At 37.6% G+C, this 25302-nt stretch overlaps 1 protein-coding gene and 1 long non-coding RNA gene across 6 annotated transcripts in view; both read right to left on the bottom strand.

Moving 5' to 3' along the window:
- Nucleotides 1-785: 785 nt before the first annotated feature.
- Nucleotides 786-25302, bottom strand: part of cv-2 (crosveinless 2-secreting protein) — a 39531-nt gene continuing 15014 nt past the window's right edge. For 4 of the 5 annotated variants that reach the window (XM_025218045.2, XM_089083875.1, XM_089083877.1 and 1 more), the window contains 10 exons: nt 18693-18838; nt 11757-11845; nt 9321-9420; nt 8306-8482; nt 7455-7637; nt 6301-6560; nt 5830-5986; nt 5562-5749; nt 4795-5195; nt 786-4423 (listed from right to left, as the gene is read on the bottom strand). In XM_025218045.2, coding sequence (XP_025073830.1) covers nt 4153-4423; nt 4795-5195; nt 5562-5749; nt 5830-5986; nt 6301-6560; nt 7455-7637; nt 8306-8482; nt 9321-9420; nt 11757-11845; nt 18693-18789 — 1923 coding nt within the window. In that variant the 5' untranslated portion in view covers nt 18790-18838 and the 3' untranslated portion in view covers nt 786-4152. The remainder of the gene's footprint in view (nt 4424-4794; nt 5196-5561; nt 5750-5829; nt 5987-6300; nt 6561-7454; nt 7638-8305; nt 8483-9320; nt 9421-11756; nt 11846-18692; nt 18839-25302) is intronic. The other variant, XM_089083878.1, reaches the window with a different exon arrangement.
- LOC105426215 (uncharacterized) lies at nt 18052-18469 on the bottom strand. The gene is made up of 2 exons (XR_016141101.1): nt 18353-18469; nt 18052-18194 (listed from the first exon to the last, which is right to left on the bottom strand). It is a non-coding gene; the product is annotated as an uncharacterized LOC105426215 (long non-coding RNA).

Raw genomic sequence — 25302 nt, forward strand, 5'->3', positions numbered from 1 at the left:
ATAATCGTGATAACTGATGCTTGTGATCACGACGATTCGCGATTCGTTCGATTTTCGATATTCTTCGCGACTCCAACATTTAAGATTTTAAGATTCTTGGATTTTTCTTGGAACACTTCGTTCACATGATGAGACTAGTGACTTGTTAGCATGGACCTGTTTGCTGTATTTTTTGGTAAGTAACAAATAAAACTTGTGTTTCTCAAACCATAAAAAGCTCATTGTGTTGGAACATCAATCAAAAGTCGAAAATTCAATTTGCGAGAGGAATATTGATGTAAAAGTATCAAAATAGAGTATGCAATGACACAAATAATTGATCTACTTGAATATTATGGTTTTCATTACAGGCAAATTAAGTATTCGAGGTTAGGGCTATTTCGACTAAGCTCCAATTAATTTAACCAACAATGAATTTGCTGTTTTATTAATGTGGATAAAATTTCGAATTGTTTGTCGTTTTATATGTGAAATTTTTCTTCTGCTTAATTTCAATTAAGATTCTAACATCTATTTTGACTAATCGAATCAATTTCTGTTGATATTATTTAATATTTGCAATTTATATTTAAAATGATACACCAACCTCACATTGCCGATTATACTTAGTTTGCTAATTGAATTAACCATCAATTAAATTAATCAGACCTTGAACATTTTTAATCTTTTTTAGTAAAAGAAGAAATTGAATGACATACATTGGTTTTTATAGAGATTTTTACACGATATATTTTTATATATAGAGAAAAAGAGACAGCAGGAGAGAGAAAGACATAGACGCAGTGTCTATGACTATAATAGATTTATTACGCTTACTCTTTGTTCTACACTATTAACTCTATACTAAAGTCGATAAAAATTGGCTAACGCTTTGGACTACCCAATATACAGAGTTGATTTGATTTTTCGCCAAAACTCGTCGGTGATTATTAATTACAATACATTTCGTCTATGTACAGTTTCACTAAGTTAAGAAAGTTGTTTCCTCTTCGCAAAAACAGCTCTACACTTTTCCGCAAAGTTTTGCAACGATTTGCTAAAGAAAAAAGTAAGGTGAAGAAGATAAGGAGGGAAAAAGAGGAGAGAGAGAGAGACGGAAAATTAGAAAAAAAAAAATAATAAAAAAAGTGGAGAGCTATTAAAAATCGTGGCACGTTATTAGAAATCATACTTAGTGCTCGCTTAAACGTTAATAATCGTGTCTTTTTATATACAATTTGTAAACGCCTCGCTAAAGCTAAAGTACATATAAACGTTTACGTTATACACTATTTAGATATCTATACGTAAGGTAAAGTAAAAAAAAGTGTATTCGTCATCGAAGACGAAGCGGGAAAATACTCCCTCCTAATTCTACATGACGAAAATGTAAAAGTCTGATAAATCACGGGGATTATGAATCCAAGGATCTGTGTAGAGGGGAGGATCTACGATGAGATCAGACAGATGTATGGCACCACGGAAATAGAAATAGAGCAACACGGATTCGCACCGTACGTGCGAGTTCCAATTCGTGGAACTGAATTTGTTTTATGTTCAAGATTTACGTATCTAGATCCGTGGGAATTTATATAGCTCTGGGGAAAACTCTAACCGAAAGTTTACAGATTTCTGAGAGAGGAGTGATCGCGCGATCGTGGATTTACGAATCAGAGAATTCCGATAAAAGCGTGAACTGGCGAAAAAAAAAAAAAAAATACGGAGCAACGTATCTAGAAATTTCGAATCCACGATCGACGGATATCCGGATTTAATCTAATTCGGAGATCTCGGAAAAAGCGAAAGGTCATTTGGTCATCGGATCTTTGATGACCGAATGAATTCGCGACGATTCGTGTCGATCTAGAAATGTGAGAAATTCACGAGAAATGTGGGCCATGGCGGGTAAATACGAACGTATAGAAGTTTGGTCGAGATCTATGGATTCAAGGATCCGCGTAGATTACAAGATACGTACATACATATTTATTATGTGTACACGTACGTATATAATCGATTGATTGCGTTAAACTGGGATGTACATGCTATGCCGCGAGCCTGCTCATCGGCCGAAATACTGCACGGTGTTCCGAAACATTACAAGACATCGCCATCTGCTACTATTTTTTGCAAATTCGTCCTCACGATTTCGAGCATACCGATTTCAGTTTTTTTTTTTATCAATATACGCCTCTATTGTCTAATAGAGCTCTATTCCTGGAGATGCGTTTATTCGGGTGATCGTACATATGTTTCTCAGTGAAGTACATATAAAATTCGATATAAGGTAGCTTTTACGATTATTAAAAAAATACCAACGAAATTGTTGTGAAATTGACAACAATCACCGATTACACTACATTTCATCAATTACAATATGGTAATTTTGTTCGATAATAGTTCAACGTCCCACACATGAAGGAATCATTCCAAAACTAAACATGTCATTCTCAATTCACAATAACGTTACGCAAACTTACAATTCTAGATTCAATAAGATTCAAAATAAAGTTGCGTCAAGCATTAATTTAGCACTAAGGTGCTTCACTCTGCGACACAACATCATCCAATTTCTCGCTCTATGCGCGATTCTATCTCGACTCGCGATGCTTCTTCTCGGATTTAAGGGATTTCGCATGAAATCGTAACACACACATATACAGACACGTGAGATCCATATTTTCCGGGCGTCATGGCTGCGTACTTGTGCTGCTGTGACCCACGTGAGATTTCCGTGCGAAATGAGCGCGAAATCGCCGCCGCTCCGCGTCGGCGGACAGTCGCTACTAGAGACACTCGAGTCAGAGTCTAACTGAAAGAATTTGCTATAAAAATAAAATAATAATAATCCTGATGTGACCTGTTCGTTAAAAATAGTCGTCGTATGTATATACCAACCAGTCAATGACTATAATCTTATATCTTACTCAAAACATTTTTATTATTTATAAAGAAATACTTGTGACACTTAATCATCATTTTTAAATGCCGCCGTATAGTAAGGCAAGAAATGTATGACTCTTCGTATTCTCGAAGAATATATCTTTCGATACAAGTTGTATTGTAAACAAAAAAATTATTTAAACGAGATAAAGATTAAATTTTTATCAGCGCAACTTGCAAATCAGATCTTTATTCATCAGTTAAAAAAATAATTAATCGTTATTACCGCGAAGCTCAAGATTTTTTTCAAAATCGTCAAAATCGTAAAAGAATACTCTGGCTCGAGTGCGTCCCTAGTCACTGCTCGACGTTATTAACACGGGGGCACAGGAACTCACCGTTAATGCATATTGATACGAAGTGGTGACTAGTAGATTCTCGCCGAGCACTCCGCCGCGTCCGGCCCGCGCGCTCCCGCAGGCAGAAGGAGCTCTTGGGAATAGAAAGATAACATCGTGAAAAATGTCGAAGAGGATACGTAAGCTGCTGGCTGGTGGCTTTGCAAAGTCGAGAGAAAATTTTAACTATTTTATGCTTCATCATTGTTAACAGTTACATATGTCGTTTGTCGTAATACAACACCGCGATTTTATTCCGATGGCGTGTCGGTCGGTCGGTCGGTGTGTACACGTGTAGTCGTTCGTATTGCATTTGCACCGCGAGCAGCGAAACATTTTCTACCGCATTAACAGTCTATTGCCGTTTCTCATTATAAGAAGGCAGACTTATAAGTGCCGCGGTGTATTACGTTGCTCTACGAATAAATAAGCATTTATGAATACTTATTTCGAATTAATCCGTCGTGGTATGTGTCATGAGGTACCGAGAAGAGTGTCACGTTTCTTGCGTTATTCGCAACGAGTATTTCATTGAAAAACCTTCATCTCGGTAGGAAATTCAATTTCGGTGAACTGAAGTTCAAAGAGAAATATCTTATTTTCTTCTTTAACCATCTCGTGTAAATTTTAAAATTCCATATCCAGTTCTAGATATATAATCAAACTTGCGGTCTGAACGTCTGTTCCAGCATCGTATCTCCTCTTCTTCATTGTTCGCGAATATTAAAAGATTATCTTGAGAAGGAACAAAGGGAGAGGGAGATAGGATCACATATAGAGTGATTTCTCTAAATGCATGTAAAATATACACCATATGCAGCCGTTTCTTGCTGCATGCTCGCTCGGGATAGAGTATCTAAAGGCCGGACACGGCGGCGAACGAAGTGCGCGATTAATGTAAGCGGTGAGATAAATTCGTCGGATGCGTTGGCTGGTCCCAAACAGTCCGACACTTTGTAGCCTTCCGCCAGTGCGGTAGCGCGATATCGAGTCGTTTGCATTCATGCACATACGCCATGAAAGACTCGCAGTAACAGTGCTGGGTCGGGCACTCGCACATGTCCTGAAGGCAGGCTTTGAAGTACATATCCGGATTCACCTTCTTGTGACAGGGATCGAAGATTTGTGATTTCAGCCGATTACAAAGTCTGCAATGAAGAAGTCTGCAATAAATCATTGACATCGGGATTCATCATTTCGAGGTAGACATAGAATAAAGTTGGAAAATGCTAGCTGAGAGCAAAGAGAATGTTAACAATGATAGATGACGAAATAATGAAAGAACAAAAGATTGCCAACCAAATAATGTTATCATGTAATTATGTAATTTGATTAAGAATTGTTATTTTTATCGCTAATAATAATCAACAATATCACAACTGTTATCTATAAATATTTATATTTATTATTTATTTTATAGCCATTTCTCGCATCGTTGTATAAAATAACAACGATAATATAATAAAAATCTTTCTTTTATCATTAATTAAGAAAAATGTAATAGTAAGAAGATGTATAAAATTGTGTGAAATACCGTTGATCCTTTCTTCCTCGACAACGTCTCTGCCTTTCGGTATCCTCCTTCCCGAATCTTGGGGATCGGAAACACTTCTTGGCACCCACGGCCCAGGATTGACCAAACTGCTGCGGATCCTGCAATGGTCGGCCACGTCGCGTGGTGAAATCGTCCTTGATCTGACGATTAAAGTTACCGCAGAGACCGCATAGTCGACCCCTGTACGACGAAGGCGCGGACACTTCGAGAAAGCTGATGCCGTCCCAGAGGACCTTGATCCCGATATGTGTGTGGACGATCACGCTGTCATCTGTACGGTTGATGTCTAGTTGATTACCGAAACGATAAGGAACATTTACCTTCTTCCCGTTTACCTTCACCCTCATTTTCTGACCAAGGTTCACTTTCAAGTCACCAATCTGCAACACGATCGCACGAGGCGCGAATAGAACGAAAGTCCCTCTTTTTCCCATTGCGATTCTCTTCGAGCAGAGCAAGAGAACCTTGCCTCGGGGTAGATTTCATTTCGCAATGCCATCAATCAACCAGTTTGTCAGTCAGAATTTACAGTCTTATTTGCATAAGATTAAAAATTGTGCGCTATCTTTTCAAGAGCATTGAAAGTAGTTTTAAAGACTATTCGACTTGAAAAGTCAAGTGTGATAACGCTATGACTTCTATTATAGTTCTTTTAAAAAAAAAATTATTATTTTCAATTCAAGAGAGCTTTAATTCGTCTCTTTACAATTATTTATAAAATTTTCACGAAATAATAATGTACTCACCTTAATGGCGATGGTTTTAGTCCACGCCGAGGATTGCGCCTTTTTGGCGTCATTGGTCACGCGTATGCTGAACGTATGATAAAGACAATCGGTGACCAATTGGTATTTGCACGCTCCTTTGAAGCTGTAGAATTTACCGTCAAAGGTACGATAGTGCGGATCTCCAAAAACCGTGCAAACTCCGTCACCTGGAGAAATCAATATAATTTCAACGCTTTAAGTACATATTTTAATTCTGTAGAGTGCGACAGCATATCATAAAACTTACGTTCAACACATCGCGGACAACACTGACCCTCCGGATGCACCAACCTCGAATTTGGCGGGCAAACGAAGTTTATCGGACATTGAGGCATCGCGCAGCGCACTTTGCCCTGTTTGCAGGTGCATGTTTTGCAGGAATCCAGCTTCCAATCTTCGCCATCCTGCCTAGGACAAAAAAGGCCGTTTAAACCATGACGAGACGAGATGTCTAATAAAAATCGCGATATAAAAATCCGAAATAAAAACATCTCGAGAATCTCAACAAAATTAATTTCACACTTAAAAGGAATATTAATATTCATAATAGGATCAAAATATTATTATTCAAACGATATTCTATATAATTCCTAAGCTCTAAATAATTGAGCTTATTCGGTGATCCCTAGTTCAATTTATCTATCTAGAATTTCGTTATCAATGATGTTTGCGCGGCGGATAAGCTCGCACGACGCACGATGAACAAAATGATACTCGCCTCATAAGTTTTTCCACCGTAAGAGCAAGAAGCTCTGCTTTCCTCGATGAGCGGACACTGCGGGCAACAGCGATTCGGTAGGATCATCTGATGCTCCCTGGGGCATTCCAGCACCGGACAGGTCTCCCTTACGCACGAGACCACCGAATTGACGCAGGTGCAGCGCGTGCAATAATCCAGATAGAATCCAGTACCCGATTTGTGGAAAGACTGACCGAGCATCATGCATCCGCCCACGGGCCGAAAGTATTTTCCACTACCTGCGCGACGAAAGAAGCGGTGTTCTTAATCTTTCAATCTTGATACCACGAGTGATCGAGCTATAAGAGCGAGAAACGACTTCTGCGAATCGCTCGAATGTCATACGGCAATCACGCGAATTATTTTCTTAGCGGTGATTCGATGTTATCTACTGAAATATACAAATGGGCTACTTGTAGGCAATGATATTTGCAAATTTTATGTTAATTTTATGTAATATTCATTTGCATGTAAAACAAAGCCTGCTTCTCGACGCTTATACTTTTATTCGACGATAGTTATCGTCGATACACTTTGCATTATATTTTAATTCAGAATTTGAAAGTTGCAACGAGATATGCACGGCTAAATGGCAGCGCGTATTCTCGGATGGCTAGATGACAATCGTAATATTACGTGCGGCTGGTTTTTGCGCAATTGCGACATTGGAAAATAATCAGATTCCGCATAAAACCGGTTCGCGCCTCTGGTATTGTAAGAGAGATTGGAATGACCTATAAATTCAAAGTGACTTTAATTGTTTGTGCAATTGCCTAGAAAATGTTTCTTTTGAAAAATGTTTTCGCGAAATGGAACTCCGATCGCCGTTAATCTGATCGCACGGCATCGAAATGCTTACGCAATAAAGGCAATCCCGTGTCTTTATATAACATTACACCCACGTACAATTAGCGAGCTTATACATCGATAATAAAGAAACAATAACATTAGCGCATACCAAATTAAAAATCAATGAAATCAAGCGAATAATAAAAAGGAATTACTGCCTTTTTCTGCTCTTTATAAAGTAATTCAAAGAATTATTTTATAATTTTGGAGAAAGATAATTTTGTTTTTTTTAACAATGACACAAAATGAATTTCGATTATTGAAAATTATGTAACTCCTTTCACCTCGACAGCGCGGACAGCACTCCCCAGGTTCATTAATGATCTTTGTGGGAGGACAATTGACCACTGGACAGGCTTGCTTCGCACAGGTGAGACGTCCCTTGTTGCACTTGCAGGTTACGCAGGGGTCCTCCGCCGTTGTCACCGACCGGTCCTCCGTTACCTTCTGTCCGTTCATTAAGCATCCTGCAATACGCGACAAAATCGAACATCTCTTAACTTTTCTTTCCCTTTTGTATTCGAACATGAGACCGTTGTGTTTATAACAAAATATCAATAAATAGATACAGACATATCTAGATTGATGAGTCGTATAAACAATAGAGATATTGCGTATATGGTTGGGCAAGATCTCGTGGATGTTTATTTTTTTGAATTTAATTAAATAAATTCAAACAAATTATTAATTTGTTTGTCACACAAATTATTAATTTGTGTCTGAAATGTGTATGTCAACGCGGAAGAGAAGTGATAAGGAAATCTGGCCCGCAGCCGTGCGGTTTGTAAGATGCAATATGCCAGTGGCATCGTGCATTAAATTTACGGGGGTTACGATATATCCCAAAGAAAAAGAGAAGGAGAACATTGCAACATACGTTATCGTCCGTTCGTTTTTCGTCGAGTAGAAGCGGCGCTGTAATTTTCAATCATTATCGTTCTCCCCTCGTTATATCGGCGGAACATTCCAGTCTTAATTGCGCGGCGGGATCGGGCATTCAGGGGATCGTGAGAAATATTTGTGAGATTGGCGTGGGTAATTAGCAGCAGCAGCAGCAGCAGCAGCAGCAGCAGCAGCAGCAGCAGCAGCAGCAACATCGGAACGCGCGGAAGGGAAGAAGAAAAAAGTTACGCACCTTCGCATATGGGGCAGCATTGGCCAGGTGGGGCCGGTTTCGGGTGGGAACAGGGCGTGTAACATCGTAGCCTTGATTCGGTGATGACGCCCGCTTTGCAGGTGAATATTTGACAGGGGTCGTTTTCCTCCGTCCATTCCGTGTCCGATGCGTGATAAACGCCGTTCCGCGTGCACCCTGTGATACAGAAAAACGGATCGGAATCTTCTAAGTACGATATATTGTCTGCATATCAAAAAGATTGAACACAGATTGAACACTTCACATGCTGGAAATTGAAAAATATATCAATTTGTCAAGACGCGATTATTATTTACGTAATTCAAAGATGATATATTCGAATAAATATTTGATTGAGATAATAAATTATTTAAGATAATATGCTTAACTCTCTTTGGTCGATGTGGCAACATTTATCTCTTGTTTTTTAGAGAGAGAGAGGCGGAGGGGGAGGGAAGGAGGGAGGGAGGGGGAGGAGAAAAATATTAAAAATATTGGAGGTAATATTACATCTTTCTTATTCCTTATGTTTTGTAATTTGATTTATAATATTTTCTCGGCGCGCGCTTCGTTCAAACACTTTCCGGGCGGATTTTGTGTACAGGCAGGCGCTACGCGGCGAGAGGGCTTACGTCACTATTAGCATAATTAATAGTAGACGATGATAACGGGGACCGCGCATCTGTCAGCTCCGTTTCGTAAACAGGGACAGCCGCAAGAGGCTGTGTGACGCTAAAGTTCCTCGGGTTTATCACCGTGTCGGCAAACAGAACTGCCTTTGTGCATTGGGAACAATGCTCCGCCGACCGAGCATTCCGCGAGTTCTCGCCTTTCCTTCTTACCGCCACCGACATATTCTCCCTATTTCTCTCCTCTTCCTCTCTCTCTCTCTCTCTCTCTCTCTCTCTCTCTCTCACGCGCGCGCGCGCTCATCCCAGTCGCAGTACGAGCAAGTTTGAGCCAATTAGAATAATTAGGATAATTAGAAGAATTAGTGGACGGACAAGCATCCTACCTGTGCATTCATGGCAGCACTCGTCATCACGCGGATCCAGCAACGCGTAGCAACCTTCGATGTCGGGGCACTGTTGCTTCAAACACTCCACGAATCCATTCTGAAAGGAAACGAGGAGAAAATTTTTATATTTTTTTTTTTCTCTCTTGTGTATGAATGGAGTACACAGAGTGATTCAAAAGTCGCGCACTTTCTATCAGCTTTTTATTCGCCTCGAGAAGAATGTTAATTTCCGAGATACTCTATTATAAACGAGAGGAAAGTTATGCATTAACAATCTTATATAAGAGAAAAGAATATCTCCCCGCGAATATAATTTATTATATGCTCTTGGAATATAATCCGTCGCACTATCCATAGGGTGATAGATTCAAAGATGATGACTTGTTAAAATTATCAATTACTCGCGACGTCTCGAAGAGAGGTAGTTTCATCATTTTTTGCCACGGAAATCGCGACGCGTATGAGTATCGCGAGAGAAGAATGTGGATACTAAAAATTATGAATCGGGATTTTAGTCGGCGATTGAATGACGCCGCGAGCCAGCGGCGACAGCGAAATTCCGGCTTGATTTTTTTTTTATCGCTCTTGTTCCGATTTCACGTCCGCGTTATCGCGTTCCAGTAATTATTTCTCCGGTTTCGTTATCGGGTTCTATAATTAAGTCTTTACGGATTTATCTTCTGACAGAATTACGTAAACTAATTTAACGTGGATCGGATGGTCACATACGAGACATACAAGACGGATCTATTAGACATGCCGCAAAAGACCTCCATTTTTTTAAGTTTCCTCGTCTAAAACAGACATTTTTATACACTGTACGTTCGAAAATTAATTAATTATTTCCATAATAAATGTGGAACGTAGAAACAAACAATGTAATAAAACGATTGTGAATATGGATTTAGAAAAGATAATAAAATTCAATAAAATAGAAAAGAATCTAATATTCTTTAAAAATTCACATATCTATTCATGCATAAAGTTGATTTTTACCTCATTATTACGTTCTTTCATAAACATTTCTTATAATTGCACATTGCTGTACTCACACGTGTTTGTTGTATCTTTCCATATCAAATGTTAATCATTGCGAGTTTTACTTTCACTAGAGGTGTAATAAAAATATTTCAGAGATGAAAATAAGTATACCGTGGCGCAATAAAAAATTAAGTAATTTATAAACAAAAATAAACGGGCTGATTAAACAAGTTCTTCGCGATAGGAAAACGTAAATAAATAAACGCGCGAACGTTTCATCCGTAGCCAGCAAAACGTTCGTTTGCTCGGCCGACTTCTGATTGCGTCTCATAAATCGCGAGTGATTGATCGCGGTCGACCGCTTCGGCGCAACAAACAAATAATTATGTCACACGCCGCCGCCAGCACGCCGCCGCTCGTTACACAAGCAGCGGCAGCAACAGCAACAGCAACAACAACGACGGCGGCGGCGGCGGCGGCGGCGGCGGCGGCGGCAGCGGCGGCGGTGGTAGCAACTGAGCGAAAACAAGAAGTCTCATCTCGGTCGGCTACGAGTCGACGAGTCAATGAACCAAACGCGCAGATAAATCGCCGCGGTCGCGCTTAAGATCACTCGCGATGCGGTCGGTGCGTCGGGAGAGATGCATCGAGGCTACGCGGCGCGTCATAAGAGCGGACGAGCGCGCGAGCCGACGATCGAACGGACGCGGGACGCGTATGCGCGTGTATGCGCGCGTGCAAATGCGAGCCGATCGAGCGTCGAACGGATCGATGTGGAAATTCCTCTCTCTTTGACCTCCCGAATCAGGCCAGGCTACTTTAACCTCTTTAGCCGTTCCGTCCACCACACGGCGTTGCCTCGTCGTGATAACGACACCGATCCGCGAACTGGACTATGAAAACGGTCGCGCTGCTCCCCTTCTCTCTCTCTCCCTCGGCCTCCCTCGCGATTTTCTTCTCCCCTCCTCCCCCTTCCCGCTGTCTCGGAAGAGAAGCCGCCGTATCTCTAGGAGACGACGAGGCGAACTTTTTCCTGAACTGTGCCTCGTCGGCAGATCACTCGATACATACGTGTCTCGCTCGCCTGCTACTTTATTGTGTTCGCATTCTTCTTCTTTTCATCGAGATGTTTTATCTTGTGTTACAATGTTATGTGATATGTGAAACGTTTCTCCAATGTCCACCGTTAAATTCGGAATCGATCGTTCATGAAAGAATCTTATAGATTCTCGTATCCGAAATTTTAAGCTTTCCAATCACGCGATCTGATTTGCAGATTTATGCAGATTATTATATCTTCAACGATTAAATACCCGGAATACAATCTCTTTCCATTTAAGTTTCCTCGCAAGTAAAGATTTATCCTATCTTATTATCACGTTAATTCATTCAATTGTAATTTCCCGCGGCGCCTGAACGTCGATTAGCGGTGTTCGGATGCGTGCGGTTTACCTTGCAAATGCAGCGGAAGCAGCTCGTGTTCAAGATCTTATCGATGTCGGTGATGTCTTCCCCCTCGGTGTCACAGGTCTCCCGGCTTCCTGTAATCGAACAGCAACAATCGTGAAACGAACGAACAGGCAGAGCGTGTTGCGCACGCTCGCGCGCGATATCGGTTTTATATCACGGCACAATATCCCGGTGAGCGCGATAGAGACGCTATAATCACAATGCAGCATTCCAATCGATCGACCTTCGTATGCTAGAAGCTTCCTCGTTCTTTCATACACGTCGTACGTCGAGAGCCGAGCGCCCCGACGATTTGCTATTACGTTTCGGATAGCGGTCGTGCTTCCCCCGAAGAGGACCAAGGTCGGTACCAATGGTCTTTTCTATAATAATCTTACCGGACGTTGAATCGATACGATCTAAATCGATAAGACTGAAATTCGCGAAATGCCGCTTTCTCTGTAATTAAATCGTGATTAGAATTGGAATTAAGTTTCCGCATACGAGTTAAGCCAATTGATAGCACGATAGCGTTTTATTCGGTGACTTTTTTCTGAGAATAATCTTCTGTAAATATGAAATTACCTGAGGAATATATTTTGCAAGTATTTTTTTTTTTATTATTTAAAACAATTGATAAATTTCTTTTAATAAGTTTTAATGAGTTTTTTGTTTTTCTTTTGTCTTTCTTGTTCTGTTTCTTCGCCGTATCACGGCTTTATAAAATATGAGGCGCGATGACATGAACGTACCTTAGGACGCATCCCAGTCGTTTAACTCTGTCCTTTTCCCAGCGAAAATCATGTCGCGCTCCGCTGCGAGGTCGACGAAGTCACCACCACCAACATCCCTCCCGGGTTCTCTCACGCACGTATTCCTGCACACTTTAAGCAACTTTTCTATAAAACTCCATTTTTTTCCCGCATTTCTCTTTCCTCCTCTCTCTCTCTCTCTCTCTCTCTCTCTCTCTCTCATTTTTTCTTTGCTTTTATTTATATTCTCAAAGTGTGTAATTCGTTGATTCGTTAAATTTTATAATCAAGTAACGCTTGTTCTTTATTTTCGAATTTTCATTTTCATTTTTTATTTTCGAGCGTATACGAGAGAGCATGTAATTGATTTTTTTTTTTTTATTACTACCGGTGGCTTTATCTACTTCTGTACTTTTTTGATTATTTGTCTAGATGAAATATCACGTTTCTGGAGCAGAATAATATATCGCCTTTCTCACTTTTTCTTTTTATTTTTCACTCTTATTCGTCCTCCCAGCAAAGACGATAAGTTTGGCGTTTTTCCCCTCGAGAAAGCGCTTTGTGTACTCTGTCACTGCTCTCAGAGATTTAACGCGTCGTGCAGTTCTTGCCTCGTCTATCCCTTCGACTCATTTATATCTCCTTGCGAAAAATCTCGCGAGAGAGAATCAATTTATTCGTTTCATTGAGGATTTTTCAGACAAACGATTGCAAATTTTTTGATAACTGCCACTCTCTGTCAAAAATGTTTAAAGTGTTTTTTATCGCATATGTGTGTAACTAAATATTATTCGATTCTAAAACTTATTTGTCTAAGTCCTATCCTGTTCAATTCTGAAAATATTATCAATATTTCCATTTATAATATGAAATATTTTTATAAATAAAATAATTCAAAAGAATAAATTATTATCACAAAATTTAATGTACAATATTATAATATTATTTTAAAATTAATGGAAATATTTCTGCAAAATATCTAGGAGGAAAAAGATAAATATTTAATTTTAATTATTGATATAAGAAATAAATTTGGGAGGAGAATTTAATACTTGTACTTCCTTATTGAAATCAGGAAATAAATTTTGTATGATACTAACATAAAAAATTATTATGTGCAAAGAAACAGGCAGAAATAAGTAAAATTGATTATTTTCATTTTAATTAAATAACGATGTAATTTTAATAATGTAACTTTTGTAACTTCTGAAAATTTCTGGAAAATGTTGATTAAATTATCGATTGTCAAAGTGAAAATGTTAGTTTTGTGATTATTAAGTAAGAATTCGCGAAAATCATGTTCTAAAAGTAAGTGGCAATCGATTCTTGTGTTTGTTTTGTTTTACTAACATATTTATGTTAATGTTATTAATATAAACAACAACACAATTATCATTTTCCTATTGTTTTTGTTAATTATTTGAGAAAAACTGTGACACATTACTTCAAAGTGCGCAGGAATGCGTGTGCGAGAAACTTGGTTGGTGTTCGCGATCGTTTCCCTCAAAGGTCTTTCTTTTTTTTTCTTTTTCACTTATCCATATGTTTTTTTCTTTTCTTTCATTTTTCCGATTGTCGCCCGTGACTGATTATGGAAAAGTAGCGCAACAAATCGCGAAATATTTATGCACGCCCCTTAAATTCGAAATAATTTCGTATCGCGTCTTCTCCTTAATCTTTAGTTTAGTTTTCTTCTCTCATTTTTTGCATATATTTTTTTTCTTTTTTTCCTATCTTCTCTTGTGCTTCCCTCTTTTTCTCTTGCGCTCCTCAAGCTGTCTGCACGGTTAAAAACTCGGAGAGCAGTCTGAAGAGAGCGCGTAAAAAATGGCATGTAAAAACTTGCACTATTCATTTATCAGATGTCGATTTGACACGTGCTCAATATACATCGATGATGAAAATTTACATGTTCTAGAAAATTAATATTTTATCTATACTACGACAAAGTCATATCTGCATCTTTGAGGTCATAGTTTATATATACAAAAGAATCTTATTTTTCATTTAATTTATATGATTTATATATATGAACAATGAAAATTCAATGGAGAATTATCATTAATATGCAAGTGCCACATCTTCTAAGAAGATGCAGACATCATTAGTACATGTACGACATGGCAATCTAAGCGTTAAATTAAAATTGATATTGAATTTCACGATATATGCAATTAAATTTAATTCTGCATATTCATGACATTAATTATGAGTTTAAGAGATTTTTTTATTACAGACAAAATGGAATTGATTTTTTTTCTCAGCTAATACGACTCAGCTTGATGATCGTAATTTGCTGAGACTTCAATTAAATGTCTTGAAAATTAAATCTTGAGTAATATGACTTTTAATTTTTATCAATCTAAAATTAATTAAAAAGTTGTTTTTATTCCTTGTATAATCTTGATATAAATAATTGAAAATATAAGAAAATCTTTATTGAAGAAAAATCGTGTCCAAAATACGTCTATTATTGAAGTTATCCCTAATCATGACGTAGTTTTATTTGCATATCAACAATGTCATGTTTTTTTCTTAATGATTAACTTCATTGCTAAGTATGGCAGCAAGAAATTCGAGCAGTAAAGAATACGATGCGTCAACTTGTTGTTTAGCATTTGTTTTTAGATTGAAAAAAAGCTCGTATGTTTAAACCTAACTCAATACTTGGAAAATCAGCTTAAAAATCAAATCAAATTAAAATATGGAATGTAAGAAAAGAAAATTATGAAAATTATCGACAATGTATTGTATAGTAGCAAATCCAGATCCTTCATTACTTTTAATTTTATTATAACATACTGTATTTTATGAAATAGAAGAGATTTACAATAATATGTAATAAATGAAAAAATGTATATATATATATATAAATTGTTATTTTTTTCTAAATTAATTATTCTATTTTCAATTTTTTTTGCTCCAGTCGATTTGCTAAAGTCAATGGCTATGCTAAAATTAAAGTTAGCACAGCCGTAAAGAGAAAAAGTCAGAAATTAAAAAATAAATATGTATTTTTATAGTGTTATTTTTTTGCTAATTAATTGCTTTGTTTCCCATTTTTTTACTTTAGCCGATTGAAGATATAGCATCTCAGCTTAGTATCTCTTGGCAAAGAGCAGGACTTCATAATTATGCATTCTGAGTAATGCTCAAGTAACCCGCAACTTTCATTTGATTTTAATTATGTTGTAAAACTTAATTATGTTATAAAGTCTTTTCTTTCAATTTTGACAAAAAAATTTTAAAGCATATATGCATATATTGAAAGCAAATAATTTAAAATTTCAACATAAAAATGGCGATAACTCGAAAACAAAGGATTTTTAGACCCACATCAACTTCCTTTCTTGTTTTCCCCACTCATCTCCTGACTGATTGATCTCAATTTATCTCGACTTCAAACAAACACTTCGTATACTGCTAAATTTAGGCTTAATTATAGGACAAAAGGAAGTTGCGCTATGGGAATCTAATAGATGATATTAATACATCGCTAAGATGAATTCAAGATACATCGCGACTTCAATGCGTCGGAACCGGGTTAATGGAGCCGTACTTCGCTCTCGCAATTTCTGCAAAGCAGCGCCGGTCGATCGCTGATTAGCCCCCGAAGACAGCAGCGGGAATGCAATTTCTTGAAAAGTACATCGCCCTTCCATTACTTCTCACGAGGAGAGAATCGGCCTCCCCTTCAACGAAGGCGGACAATTTTCGAGATGCACGTTAGTCACGTTGCGGTACATAGAGAAAAGGGATGCGAAAGATAGGGATGGTAGGGCGAGATTTACGCACTTGTTGCAGTCGCGCGGATACGCCCGATGCAATTTCCGACGAAAATTACGCACGCGCGCAAGTACCCGGGTACCGTCGTAAATTGAGTCCTGCCAGACTGAAGTCCGCTCCGCCGTTGTCGTTGACCGATATCCTCCATAAAATACGCGCACAATTATCGATCGTAAGTTGCGAAAATAAATCACGCCGTGAAAAGTATAAAGTTGAATTAATTGGATAATTTGCAAAAATTATTCGAGGATATATATTTTCGGTTGCATGCTTAAATGAATTATATAAAGAGGTTTTCCGTCATCTTCGTACAAGGTTAAATCTTCTTAATTCTTGATTGCAGATTCTTCTTTTCATCGCGAATCTGTATTCAAATCATTTCATTGCAAATGTATGAATTTATAGAATAAGTGAAGAAATGAATTAATTCGACACGGTCTATCATTTTATTTTCTAGTTTAGTCTCTTCTTCATATTAAAAGAAATCATCTCCTGCTTTTTTTATGCTTATAATTTTTTTTTTAATTTATTTCAAGAAATATAAGAGGGACAGAAGAAGAAATTTTTTTTAGAGTATATATATATATATATATATATATATAAAATAGTCACTTAAAAATAATATGCATGTAACAATTAAAATTTTTTATTAGTTATAATATTAATTAAATTTATTTACTAACATACGAGAAATTGATTCTTTCAAGAGAAATCTATAATATTAAGAAAACAAGAAAGTTTGTATATAATAAATTATTATTTTAATAATTACCATGGTAATAAATTTCATATTGTTTGGAAATGCTTAAAAAATTATTTTATAATTTCGAAATATCTTTAGAAAATAATTCCATGTTGCATATATTACGAATATTTGCTCTTCAGACGGAACGGCTTCCGCGAAGTTAAGATAGTTGTTAAAGTGAACGTGTAAGATCCTTGAGAAAATAGTCACAAAAACGGAAACGTCCACATGGAAACGTCCTTTAAAAAAGAAGAAAGAAATTTACACGCGAATTCTCTCGGCCGATTTGTCGGCAATTCGCGTTTCCGCGAATTGACGAACAAAGCGTGAGAGAACGAGGCGGAGACGGCGCGACCTGCTCGCATTCGCGAGATGACTCGCGCGAATCGACGCGAGATTCGACTCGATTCCGAAGCAAATAGAACGTGCAGATAATGGAGATAGGCTAAGAATAGAGCATTTAAAAGGCGTAAATGGAGCGTGACGGACTCGCACGCGCGCGAGTGTACCGCGAGATAGCAAAGCAGCTGGAATCGGGAATTCGATCGCTTCGGCGGCAATATCCGCGCTCTGCTCTTGCTGGGTCCACGCGTTCGTGTTTCACGGAAGTATCACTTGACACAACTATTACGAAACGAAAGCGCGATAAAAATGAGCCGTCAAAACCCCTGACACGCGATGTTGCTGCTGCCTTTCATCGCCGATTTCTCTATTTCTCGTTCGCGTATTAAAAATTGCGAGAACATTTTAAGCGTTACCGAAAGAATTGTATGAATACTGTAACAATCTCTTTTTAAAACTAATAAAACTAACGTAAATTTGATGTCGAGAAAAAAAAAGGGGAATTTTCTATTGATGCTAAAGATGTTACAAATTGAAGATTCATTATGATTGTAATAATATCAAATTTAGTTTGTAAAATTTAGATAAAATGTACAGCGTACATGTGTGGCATATATAATTGTTATTTCTTTCTGACGCTAGAAGTGAGATGAATAAACAGAATACAGAATAATAGTAATCTTATTTTTAGCCTTTATTGAAACAGGGTAGATTTTCATAGCAGATTTATAACGAATTATTAATGATAATTTATAGCGATGCGATTGCTCTCCTTTACCCTACCGAAAAGTTATCTTAATCTTGATAGCATTAATTCTAAAATACAAAAATAAAAATCATACTAATATTATTATCAGGACAAAAAAAAACATGCAATTGTATTTTATTAAAACATGAAAAAGTACACTTTTGTTCAATTTATAACATGATAGATGCAGATTAAATTTTAGAAAATCCTTCGATATGAAACTTACATGAAAATGAAGATATGAGTAAAAAAAAACTATAGTATTCTTGATCGAATAGTTTTTTATCTGGTGTAATATTTCAGGATTAAGTGAGCGAACTTTAGTAAAAAGTACTGCACTTGCCAGTAGTATTATTTGAACTACTACTACGAGTACATTGTACATTGAGCACTCTCGGAGTATAATGCGATGGCACCTGTCGCCGCCTATACTAATCTGGTTAGCCGAACGGCATCGATCGAGTTTGGCACCCTTTTGAGCCCGATCATTTAGTCAGCTATCAAAATAACACGCTCGCAATCGTTGCGTGCGTGGCACGTGCTTTCTGTGCGCTCGTAATACTCACCTATTATACTTTCCGTGTCGCAATGGCGTGCCGCCGAAAGGAAGGCCAGGGCCAAAGCCAAAGTCAGCGATGTCAAAGATAATCGTGTCAACTCCATGCTTAGATGTAACCGGGCTTTTCTGGGATTTTTCTGTCGCGACAATTTGCTGAAAGAAACAAACAAAACGATCACGTTAGCCATGTGCCTCCACGCGCGCTCGTATTCTTCGATCGTGCAACAGAGTTGCAAAACATAGTTGCAAATTATAAATAGATTTGTATTTCCGAAACGCGAGCCAATGTTTGTATAGTAAACGCTTTCGATGAAGATAGCGCCATTTTGAATTTTCGCGCTGAATAATAACACTATATGTAAATAGGATTAAACTTACAAAATAAAGTAAGTGAGTAATCTTGTTAGGCGAAATGCGAGCGTTTGATTTATATATATTCAGTTCTTTGAAATAATTTTAAGAGAAAAAAGTTAATTAATTGTTGAGAAGTATAATGTACCCACTTTTCGCAGTAGAGTTTAAAGATATCATTAAGTGTTGTTGTTGTGCCGTGTAGCCTAACGCACTTCCGCGATTTCCTCACTTGGACGCATAGATTTCCGCGGCGGCATAACTCAACGCTGATTATGTGCATCTGTTTAACCTTTTGTCGATTATCCCCATTCATGTTTTTATGCAAAACTGCAAATTGTTTAATCGTGTCGCAACCTTGGAATTACGTGGTGCTATCAAACTCGGACAATCGGAGGGAACATTTCACGAGGCGACACGAGATTGAGAGGAAGATAACGGAACGCGTGATTTGAATTATTCCCGTTAATCGGCAGCGTTAAATGCATTATGCATTATTCAACGCATTAAATGCACAATCTCCAAATCGGATGAGGTCGCTAACGAGCGTTGCGACGCTCGATGAAAATCGATGAAAATTCTAACGTCGAGGGGAATTCGCGTTAGCGTTTAACGTGGTCGAGGGTATTCGTCGGGGTATCTGTTCTCGATCGATTACGAAAGCAATATCTACACGACAGCAGTATCTTTCGTATGCAACGTGAGTATCGTTAAACCCACGACGAAATGTCTCTATGCCGGGTGAGGTGACTCGACAAATCTATTAATACATGTACACACGTATCGAGGAGGCGCGCATGCGGCATATCGATAGGCACGATCGTGAAAAAAAAAGGGGGAAAACAAAAATAGAAAAAGAAAAACGATATGTAACAGTCAACCGACGGGACCGAGAGTTGAGAAATTTATGAGCCGATTCTTTCGATCGAGTGACTCGAACTCTGGGAATATTCCCGAACGCGCTGCACCGCACGAGCGAATAGATTGCGTCAAGTGCGAAGATAAGTATATTAATCACGCTCAGTTTTAGTTATTCGAGGCGTTTATTTCGAAAGTCGTTTAGATCAGCTGGGATATTTGAATCGCTATGCAATACTATGCCTATGTTTTCCTTCCATTATTTACGAGTACGTAGATATGTACGATAGTACATATCTATGACAATTAATTAATGGAATTAATACGGTATGCTAATTCGTCAATGCCCATCTTCCCATCTGTACACCGAGAGAAAAGTTTAGTATTTAGTTTTAGTATGAATAACAAAAATTTTGTTACTGACATTAACCATTTCTTGGTATATTACCAATTAAACCGTTGATTACGACCAATATTAATTCCTTGAATTTATTAAATCATTGACTGATCGATTTAATGATATAAATCTGTTTTGTAATAGTGCAGTATATTATCGTTCTGTACTCTAACAAAAATATTTTCTACCATAATAGATTATTTTGTAGAAATTATAAAAAGAAAATTTATTTTGTAATTGCAATTTTATGTTATTATTTACAAAATGCGAATAATCAAATAAAGTTGTGTTATCAAATCAAAAAGTTTATTCAAATTTTGCTTATTTAATAAAAAAATACTATATTTTGCTATTTTAATAAAATTGTCTAATGAAAAATCGGCTACTTGTGAACAATTCTCTTTTTTCGTTACCATCAGTTACCATTTTTTCTCAGTGCAATAGCACGAAATATTGGATATTATTATCACGTTATTTAAAAAAAAAAAAAAAAGATCACTGACAGATTTTATTGCGGTATCTCCTCTGCATATAAATGTTCTTCCTGGATAACAGCTATTCTTTATCTGACATTTATTTCTTAATCGTGATGTCAGAACGACAGGAAAAGCTTCGCTCGACACGAGCAGCTTCGGGGAATATTATCACCCGATAAATTTGCACGTTTAACCGATGGAATTCGAGGGAACCTCTGTGCATAATGACGCGCCGACACGAGATCCGTTGCAATCATGCGGATTGTTTGCACGAGCGAGGCGCGAACAAACAACGCTCGCGCGACGCTTGCTTGCGAAAGACGCGCGAGGGAAGTGCTCTCTCTCTCTCTCTCTCTCTCTCTCTCTCTCTCTCTCTCTCTCTCTCGTACTACGTAGTAGATGGTTTACGTGCAGACTCGGCGGTCTAATCCAAATCGCAGATGCCGGCGATGTAATTAGACTGCTAACGTCCCGTGCGATTACACATGTAAATTCGCGACGTGAAATACGAGCGGGAATTGAGACTGTAAATATTCGAACAGCGATATCGTTCGAACAAATCCGATACGAGAACTCCGATTCAAAATGTTTAACCGTTCAAAATACTGGGTTTTTTGTACTATCTCTCTTTCTCTCTCTTTCTCGTCTATTAACAAATATTTGAATACATATATGCTAGGAATTTTATAGATTGATCATAAAAATGTAATGAACATCGAAACATCGTAAAATAAAAGTTGCTAATATTTCTTATTAAATGTCTTCTTGATATTTCTTTATATATGTAATATATTCAGGTTATTATATCGTTGGAAACACGAAAAGATAAATTTGTGTGTCTCATTCTTATAATTATAGATTTGTAATAGTCTCTGAAAGACTTAGCCTTCTTTGGAAATAGAGGAAAATAATACAGAAGAAGATTAGATTGTTTTTATGGAAGTTCAAACGATTTTACTGATTTTACTAAATTTATAGGTAGTAGCGCAGAAAGTTGTGGGAGAATCCCACAGTTATCGAGATTACTGTCATAATGCAGGCACTAATTTGACAGTTAGAGATTACTTTTAGTTCTACGAAAGATGTGGATGCAAAACGTATAGATTAATCAGTCAGATACATAATGAAAACTAACAGAAATCAATATGAACAGAAATCAAATTTACATATGATAAGAAAATAATATTCCGTGAAGAAAAAGATTCGCTTTAGTTAATATTTGTACCTTCAAGTAGCTTGTATCATAATAAAAAAAAAAAAATAAAAAAAAAACAGAACGAATTATTAATAGATTATATATCAAATAAGAACGAGATTTGACACTTTGACTATTGACTACTCGACTAGGACGATACAATAATGCGCAATCGGCAAGTAATTTAACATTATGATCCAGGAAATGTTTTGCACGATTCTTCGCGTATGGCAAGCAGACAGACAGAGAGTCGTAAAACATCGGCGTGGAAAATTTTCTCGGTGTACGCCGGCGCGTGCATGAAAGTATATCAAATTCACGAGTGAGTCTTAAGTGTGGTACAGCTCTATTATGGGAGGTGATTAATAAATATTCGTCTCTCTCTCTCTCTCTCTCTCTCTCTCTCTCTCTCTCACTCACTCTCACTGTCACTCTCACTCTCACTCATATAGGCAGAGGCCGAGTTTACCTGATCTATTCACCAGCTGTGCGTGCACTAATGCGACGACAATCGTGCCGCTTGTCATTGATGTATTTAGCGGCGACAATGTTGGGCAACATTTATCAAAGACGAGAGAGAAAGAGAATGTTATTGAGGCTGTACGTTATTTCAAGGGATATTTATTTAGGAAGGAAATGCGCCGGTCTGACGGTGCACATCTCGTTCGCACATACAGCCCCACCACTTCTATTCACATATGTACGAGCGTAATTACATTTAAATAGAAATTATGACTCATCGCCAAGCACACCCTCTGGATATCTTTTTATCAACATGAATCTCTTTCATTTTTCTTAAAAACATTTCATAGATCTATTTTTTTTAATATTTTTTATATTTCATTTTATATTTTTTATATATTTCATCATTTAACAAACTTGTTCTGAATATAATTAAATTCAAAACAGTTATAAATTATTAAAAATAAATCTAGTGTCTGTTAATTTTGTCATGTTCAATTATTTCAAAATGATATAAAATTTAAAATTTTTTTGTAAAATTGTAAAGAAAGTATTGAATTAGAAAGTGTTGATACATGATAATTATATTTTGTATATATATATATATATATTTTATATATATTGAATACATTTTCCATCTGTTTCTCAAACTGAGAGAAAACTTATATTACTGATAATTCTATCGATTAAATATTTCGTATCTTCGTATTTTTACGCTTTCTTATATTTATATCTTCTTTTTCATTAATTGTTCGATCGAACTCTTGTAATAAATCTACCATCGTTTTACTCTCTACGGAAGGACGAAATTCTGTTTCGTATTTGCAAAATTTCGCGGGTAGGAAGTAGCCAACATATGTCCACAGAGTTCGCCGTCGTGCTCTTCGCACGTACTATTCAACTATTAATAGTCATTACCACTTTCACTCAGTGCCGTTATTACTGCTTCTCCTCTCCGCCACGATCGCCTCCCGGCGATCGTTCTCGTTTTGCTCTGGACTTTAATTAGGATTCCGTCATGACGTGAGCGCCGGGCTCCAGCTGCTTCGAATACATTTTTTTTTGAGCGCATCGCTAATTCGCCGACTAAGCGTTCCGATCGAATCTCGGCAGCGGCGAATAAACTCGTAACGAGCGGCGCTCCAAAGGGAAGTTCTAGGCTCGTTGCACTGTAGTACGCTAAATTAGGCCGTAAGCACTGCAGGAATCCAAAGAGGCGTTCGCTAGGCCGATTAGCATCGACGAAATTATTCGAATACTGGATCAGTACTCTTCGACAGTTGTCAACAGCTCGATAAATCGATATATATTTTTATCATATAATTTTTAATTTCAACGAAAATGTTGAGATACATACATGTTGTTTTTTTTTTATTCTTGAATATAACAAATAGTTTCAAAAATTGTATAATTTTTATTTCTTTATTTCTGAATTTAAGATATGATTAAGATATGAAAATCCAATTTTTTTTATGATATTTATCAAGACATAAATATCACGATACTGTAAAACGAATAAAAGTATTGATATTTTTTTTTTTTTTTTTTTTTTTTTTTTCAAAACGATCATCTCCGTCGTTGATACACGGCGGCGACTAATTTATCCATTCGTCAGGTATGCGCTCCGTTATTGGCCGGCCAGACTTTGCGAGTGAGTAGACAAAATGTCAAGATTTGATTTACGAGGCGGCCTGGTGCGCCAACTCCGGAGAAATTAAGCAGAGCAGCTTGATTAGCCCGGTTCAACCATCCGGGAGCCCGCTTGGATTTTACGACCGAAGATCTTCGATGCGCGTAATATAATCGTTCATTATAATGATAATGCAAAGTTCACACGGTGGTATTTCAACGGCGGTGTCATGACACGCTTGAGCTCAAGCGGTAACTTCCACGCACGATCCGCGTGATTTCGAATTTGACGTATATAATTCGTCTGTAATTTATGCAAATTAAAAGTTTTATCAAACTTATGAATAATGATATGTAATACGCCACGATGCAATTGTGTGTGCGACGATTATGGTCTGCGTGTGATGTAACACGTGATGTGACATGCGAGCGCCACGTAAAAAAAAAACGCAACATCGCTATGTCTTTTTTTTTTATCTACGGCAACTTCCAACTATTATCAATTGACGTTATGTGTTGCATGTGTTATAATAAATATCCCTGGATATTTAATGATGCGATAATGATGAGATTGAAAGCCGGTTGTTCTTCTGACGCGATTGTTCTTCTCTCGTCGATTTGCACTTTCCGCTTGCGAGGCGTATTCTTTTAGTTCCCAAAGGCCACAGTAATTATTCTTATCGATAATTGATATCTTTCTCCCCACGACTGCTATCTTAAATCAATATTTATAGTGGGAAGGTCCATAAGCTAATCGCTGTTAATTAAAACTCTAATTGCACATTCTATATCTTTATTGCCATACGTATTACACATACGCCAAATTTAAATGGCATACAAAAATGCAAGATAAGACGCTACGCTATCTAACGTTACCGTCTCACGTGCAAAACGTTAGTTGCATTCTTTATTGCACCTCTTTCGAGCGCGAGAGGAGGAATATTCTCCTCCGTGCATCGCTGGGAACCACAACTCTCAGTAGTAGCTTCTCTCTCTCTCTCTCTCTCTCTCTCTCTCTCTCTCTCTCTCTCTCTCTCTCTTCTCTCTCTTCAGCCCTTCACCTTTTTCCTCTTCTGCCACATGCCATTCACGGACACGTGCTCATGTTTATGTGCCCTCCTCTCTGCTGCCTCAGTACTCTCTTGCACGTTGCCATCTCTTTCTCTCTCTCTCTCTCTCTCTCTCTCTCTTTCTTTCTCGTTCTGCATTACGCGTCGTTGCACGATGTGCTCATTTGCGCAAGCGTGCG

This window comes from Pogonomyrmex barbatus, unplaced genomic scaffold, assembly GCF_055798465.1.
Source record: "Pogonomyrmex barbatus isolate J1 unplaced genomic scaffold, ASM5579846v1 scaffold8, whole genome shotgun sequence".
Classification (NCBI taxonomy): Eukaryota; Metazoa; Arthropoda; class Insecta; order Hymenoptera; family Formicidae; genus Pogonomyrmex; species Pogonomyrmex barbatus.